Source organism: Physcomitrium patens, chromosome 22, assembly GCF_059467195.1.
Source record: "Physcomitrium patens ecotype Gransden chromosome 22, ASM5946719v1, whole genome shotgun sequence".
Lineage (NCBI taxonomy): Eukaryota > Viridiplantae > Streptophyta > Bryopsida > Funariales > Funariaceae > Physcomitrium > Physcomitrium patens.
The window spans coordinates 14,214,041-14,220,372 of NC_143431.1; the positions used below are offsets into that span (position 1 = coordinate 14,214,041).

A 6,332-nucleotide genomic window follows, 5' to 3' on the forward strand; every position below is an offset into this window, starting at 1 on the left:
AGCCAAAAGAAGTACATTGAAGAAGTGTTGAAACGGTTCAAAATAGAAGAATGCAAGTCCATTGGAACACCTTTGGAGGTAAATTTGAAGTTGATAAAGCTCACGGATGAGGAATTTGTTGAAGTTGAAGAAGAAATGAAAGATGTTCCATACAAGGCAGCAGTAGGCTCACTTATGTATGCAATGGTTAGTACAAGGGTGGATCTTGCATATGCGGTGAGTGTTGTGAGTCAACACATATCAAAGGCTGGACCAATCCATTGGACACCCATGAAAAGGATCATGAGGTATTTAAAAGACTTTTTAAACTTCAAATTGTGTCTTAGAAGCAGTAACATTGCATTACATGGTTATTATAATGCGGATTGGACTAAAGATGTAAATAATATAAGATCAACAATGGGATATGTGTTCTTTGTTGGAGTGGGAGCAATCTCATGGAATTGCAAGAAACAACCAATAATTGCAAGGTCCATAATGGAAGCTGAATACATGGCAGCAAATCATGGTACAATGGAGGCAATTTGGCTTAGACAACTTTTAGAAGACATTGGACTTGTGCAAATGGGAGCAACTCCAATGAAGTGTGATAACCAAAGATGTCTTGCTTTTGCTAAGAATCTAAAGCATCACTCAAGAATCAAGCACATTGACATTTAACATCACTTCATAAGAGAGAAGATTGAAATGCAAGTGATTGATATGAAGTATTGTGCATCGGAAGACATGCTTGTTGATTTGCTCACAAAAGTACTAGTGAAGGATAAGCATCAAAAGTTAATAAAGGTACTAGGATTAATAGCCTTTGACCAATAGCAAAGTGGGAGTATTAAAATAAATAAGTATTACCATGGATATGATAAAATAAGTAAGTATTATCTTAGATAAGTTATTATTGGTTAAAGGGCAATAAAAAGGTGAAACGAAGTAATTAAGGTGGTGGCTAGGATTTAGGTGGCGGTTAGGTTAAGAAAGAACCTAGGATTTAATTGAATGAAGTAGAAATTGATGTAATATCAAAAGGATGGAAGCTGCCTCGTTGATTAGCAACCACCACCTATAAGTAAAGGGTGTTGGAAGTAAGAAGTATCTCATTCCATACTTCTCTTAGGTACAATTTTATTGATTTCTACTTGTATCTTGCTTGTATTTCTTCAATAGTTTCATTCTACAAACTAATGTTATAAATCTATGTTTTATTGTCTTTTTTTTTAATTTAATTTGAAAAGTTACTTTTAAAGATGATTGATTACATTGTAACAAAGACAACAAATATGATTTTAGATTTATAGATTTGTAGTTAAAGGAATTTGTATTCCCGCTCAAAGATTCTTCCAAAATCTTGTATGGATAAGTTGCAGATGAGCTTAGCTCGATGATTTTGGAATCTTCCCAGCTCTATCCAGCTTTTGAGGTCGTGGTTTTGATGTTGAATGGGACATTGGTACCGCAATTCGGTACTCTTCCTACAGTACTTGTTTTGGGGATCACTCTCACATGGATTATTTATTTATTTATTTATTTACTAGTCCATTCATTTTTCTGTGTAAATATGTGTGCTACTAACAAAACTTGATGATGATTTTTTCACGACGTGATGTCGATTATTGTACGACGTGATGTCGACAATTGAATTCCAATTTTTCATGAGTAGGTACCCTAGACAGTTCTCAAATCGTGAATTCCGACACTACAATGCTTAACTCACCACCTAGAAACCAGGAGACCTCGCTGCACACGAAACTATCAGTGAGACAAGAAAATCCTTCCCACATTTTATGATCCATAAATTCAGTGCAGTGAAATTTATGAATTTAATGAAGAACTCAGCTCTGTGGTTTGCTGCTGCACGGAATCACAGTAATGAAATGATTTGCGCCGCCTAGAGAGCTAGAGAGAAGCAACAAAGGGGGGATGGGGCAGGAGGGTTGAGAGTGTGCACTTATATCAGACTCCGAAGCGTGTACATTCTCAGGTCAACGAAGATAGGATTCAGATTCTCCGGGAAAGGAGGAAGACACTGGGCAAGCAAGAACAGCATGGTAGGGTTTGACGGCAGATCGCTACTTATTGAGTCCATCCAACAACGAATACATCTGTGGTGCAATTGGGAAGTGGATCGATGAACTCAATGCCACCCCCAGTGGTGGCAACTACAAAGGTGTTAACTTTTATTGCAGACTATGAGCCAGACAAGAACAAGAATCCGCCCGGGATCTGAGTGTTTTGGGAGAAACGTGTAAATCCGCCTGAGAAAGATCACGGTCACCAACATGCCCAGCTACTCTACAGCCAGTCAAAGGAAACTTCTCGCACAAAAAGCAATCTCTGACGAGCTAGAATAACAACACCAGGCTGCGGAAAAAGCCAACAATTTGTGAGAGCCAGTATTGATTCTGCATGTGAATTGCACCATTAGATATTGATGGTGTGCGGAGCAGCATCCTCCTCTCACGACCTCTGTCAAAGTACGCTGAGGACATTGGTCGGGAGAAAAGAGTTCAAATTTGTACTGGCAATCTGATTATCGTTGCCCTAATCTGCAGCGTAATTCACCTGCTTCCCAACTGATGTCTATGCAAGTCTAGCTCCCATTCGAATTCGGCAGACCATTGAAGAAATCCTCAGCATCCATTCTCACCTTAAGGTCGATCCAGGCACTGTTGCAAACATCTTCTGCGTGATGTGATGCAGACTTATATAATGCTATGTGATCACTGTGGAGAAACATTTAAATCAAAATTTGATGTTGCGTAAGCCAATTCAAGAACAAGGCTTGCCGTGTCTCCTCCCCTCCAACATCGTCACTGTAATGATCCGGGACATTGTGATTGAGTGCATCATCCACCTGTATTTTGGGCTCCGATTGGTTAGACAGTTGGCAGAAATTGTGGAGCACGCAGCAGGCCACGATAGTTTGAGGAGCAGACTTGAGGTCCACGTTGAGGTTCTTCAGAATGTTCCACCGGTTCTTAAGAATGCCAAATGTTGTGACGATGCTTGCATGCCCCTTCTGCAGTTGAGCATCAAACAGGGACTCCGCTTGCGTTTCTGCTGGAGCAGTGTCGAATGGATTTATCAAGAAGGGAAGTAAAGGATAGTTCTTATCTCCCACCAAATAGGGCCTGATGGATACACCTGCACACATCACAGCATAGGATCCCTAAGGATCTGGCTAGACAAGACATCGAGGTGCAATCAGCTACAATTTGTTGAACAAAGACGGTACTTAAGTCATCAGGAATACCCTGTAAACTGATGACAGGCTCCCTCAGAACCTCCTTCTCCCACAATCTGGTCCACAAACTGCTTGACTTTAAGTGTTCTGAGTCATTCGACCCGCCGGGCGCAACACAACACACGTCCCAAAAGACTTTATCAGCATCACAAACACCCTGAAGAAGAACCGAGTAGAAAGCATCTTTGCCTTCCCCAGAGCAAAAGTCAGCAGGGCAAGTCGCGCGGTCTGGCTTTTTCTGTAACACAATGTGAGTGCCGTCGATGGCACCAGCAACATTCGGAATGCCCGTTACTTGAAAAAACTTCTTACTAATACGTTCGAGTCGTTCGCCAGTAGGAGCAACAATGTACTTGGAGTACAACTTCTCGCAGCTTGCGAATATAGAAGTCACGAGCTTCGTGTATTTCACAACAGTTGCTGTTCCCACACCCCAGAGGTTTCCAATCACGGCCGGCGAAGCTCCGGATGCCAACCGATTCAGCACTATAGCCACCGCTAGCTCCAATTCCACAGGCTCTCTCACCATCTGGGCATTCGGCAACATGTACGGCCGCAGCTCCTCCACCAAATACACGAAGGCAGGGTACGACATTCGACAGTGCTTAATCCACTGCTTCTCCTGCATCATCGGGTTCAACACTCCGACGCGCTTGTTGAGCCTCCGCCAGAGCGTGCTCTGTCCCGGAATTAACCATTCGTCTTGGTGTTGTGGGGACGACGTCATAGTGGCTAGAACAGCAGTGCAAATGATAAAGAAAATCGGGGCCCAGGGCATATCTGAGAGTAAATCTGTGAGCGCAGAGTCGATAAGCATGGGATCTGCCATTGTTTGGATCTCACCTTTGCTCGCCAGAAACATATTGGTTGTCGTAAACAGCAACAGAAACTTACTCAGTTCCATCCCGCTTCCCACCTCAAGACCACAGCTTCTACCGTGACCGATGTACTCTTGCACGCAACTCAATCTCTGCAACACGACACACATCCAACGACCCACCGCATGAACCAAATTTCAGTTTCAGCACAATTTTTGAACACTCGCACTACATTGAAAGGAAAATCACACCAGATATTCTGTCAAGTACCTGCAGACCACTACATGCAGAAATTCACCAAGACAACTATTGTGGGCAATACGTGAAGCCAAATGTCATTACTTTCAGTCTAACCCTAACCCTAACTCTTTCAGTTTCTGAACTTGAACCGTTCAACTTGGAAGACTAGATCGAGTGGCAGAACAATTAAATCGGAATCGACAAGAATCCCTTCCTGAAATATGGTTTCGTCTGTCAGCACATGTAGTCCGCTTCAGATTTGGCCCAATTCCCAGAAGCCGCCGCGGTCCTGGACGTCGAGGTGCAATTTGAAACTGCAACGAAGAGTTCGCGGCAATCACCGAATGTCACTGCAACACAAGGAGATTGTAGATCCACTGCAGGAACACTGAGCAAGAACATCAGAACCACCATCTCAACGCAAGGAAAATACAGTTGGCGAGCAGAAAATGATCCGACCTCTATGCCATAAGCAAGACGTGCCATCAATTCTGTATTGATTCTTTTAAGGAATTCGTGCATAGATCATGTCATTTCCATACTGATACTATGTCGTCTGAAAGGAATTCCTCTTTATGTAGTATTTTCGGCCACACTTTGCAGAAAGGATCTGTTCGGATCAGATTCACCAACTTGCAAAGCTTCGACACACAGCAAGGTTGTGACTAAGGCGCTAAGGTTCAAACTTTCAAATGCCAGTTGACAGGAAAAGATCGGACCCAAAACCTTAAATCCTAAACCTGGTTGCGGCACTACCGAGGATGATTGCTGTCCGTCAAAAGCGTGCTTGTGTCTCGATGGTGAGATAGAATAGCCTCAAAACCAGAATTTTCTTGGCAGACGAAGGTTTTGATCAAACCATGTCTTTGATGATATATCTTAAAATTTCCAGCAGATTGTTTTATTGGCTTACTTTGTAGAGCCATTACTGGCACATCGGTAATTAATTAGAGACTACGAGCTCCCATGTTGCTTTCAATAGTTTCTTCGAAATTTAGATACATGGAAGGACGAGTCGATTCCTGAGACCATGTAGATTTACCTCTCAGGTTTATCATCTGAATAGAATTCGCTCTCACCCTCACAACCTCCTCTGGTCGTGTAGCCTGTCACAAATTCTGCCTGAACACTCCGTATCCGTTGCCCAGATGGCCGACGTTTGATCGATCATGGGCTTCTTTGCAGTTGGAATTTGATGTTCACACTATGAGCATGTGCTAAAGCTTTGGCGGTGGATTATTTGATTCTGTTCCTTAATGCAGAGAGTCTGTCGTTACCTCTGTTGCATTCTAGAACTGAATCCTCTCTTACTCCGATGTTGCCACTTACTTTTCGTCTACCGTCTGCAGTAGTTGAGCTCCTTTCGTCAGAATGCCTCCCATCTCTATTATCTCAATTTTCTTGAAGCCCTCCATTCCTCGTCGCAACCTATTTATCTTTAAAACAAAGGTGTTATTTCAGTGCCGCAATCATGACTACTTATAGCAATCATCTTGGTTGCAAATGCAATTTATCTACTATCTTCCTTGCGAGGCGAGGAAGCCTGTTGCGTGACGACAACTCGTAACACATTCATAGTAGTACTAGTATAACCGAACATCTAGCTATACAGCAAGTTGTGTTTCATGTCGATCATCGAAGTGTGTTCGATCCAAAGAACAGTTATTACAGGTTATTATGCATGTTGAACTAGTCTAAATTTTTAAAAAATCTTCTCATTACTTCGCTGAGGTTCACTTCTTGATCAACAGTTTGTCAACTGTAGTCAATTCCCGAGATTGCTATAAGTAGTCATGCTCATGCTTAGAGTTCTACGTTAGACATTGGAAATCAGACAAGGTAAAGAAAGCCGGAGATCTCACAAAGTAGATTTATCCAATTTTTTCAATTGTTATTTCTCAAGTAAAATTATGAATAAATACAGCTATTGACCAATCACCAATCTCCATACCAACATTTGTTACATAGACATTGGTGTCTATTGAATGCAATTGAAGTAACACATTCATTGAGTACAAAAACTATTGAAGAAAAGA

General features: G+C 42.1%; 1 protein-coding gene across 6 annotated transcripts; it reads right to left on the reverse strand.

The window, feature by feature from the left end:
• Positions 1 to 2,119: 2,119 nt before the first annotated feature.
• LOC112275252 (protein ANTAGONIST OF LIKE HETEROCHROMATIN PROTEIN 1) lies at positions 2,120 to 5,492 on the reverse strand. Of its 6 annotated transcripts, none has more exons than XM_073530338.2 (3): positions 5,339 to 5,492; positions 3,248 to 4,673; positions 2,120 to 3,138 (listed from the first exon to the last, which is right to left on the reverse strand). In XM_073530338.2, exons 2-3 carry the CDS (start codon positions 4,224 to 4,226, stop codon positions 2,732 to 2,734), a joined length of 1,386 nt encoding a protein of 461 aa, XP_073386439.1. In that variant the 5' UTR covers positions 4,227 to 4,673; positions 5,339 to 5,492; the 3' UTR covers positions 2,120 to 2,731. The 6 variants fall into 6 exon arrangements, with proteins under 6 accessions (XP_073386439.1, XP_090102358.1, XP_024361235.1 ...); XM_090246232.1 differs by lacking the exon at positions 5,339 to 5,492 and adding an exon at positions 5,210 to 5,328; XM_024505467.2 differs by lacking the exon at positions 5,339 to 5,492 and adding an exon at positions 5,053 to 5,203.
• Between the last annotated feature and the right edge of the window lie 840 nt (positions 5,493 to 6,332).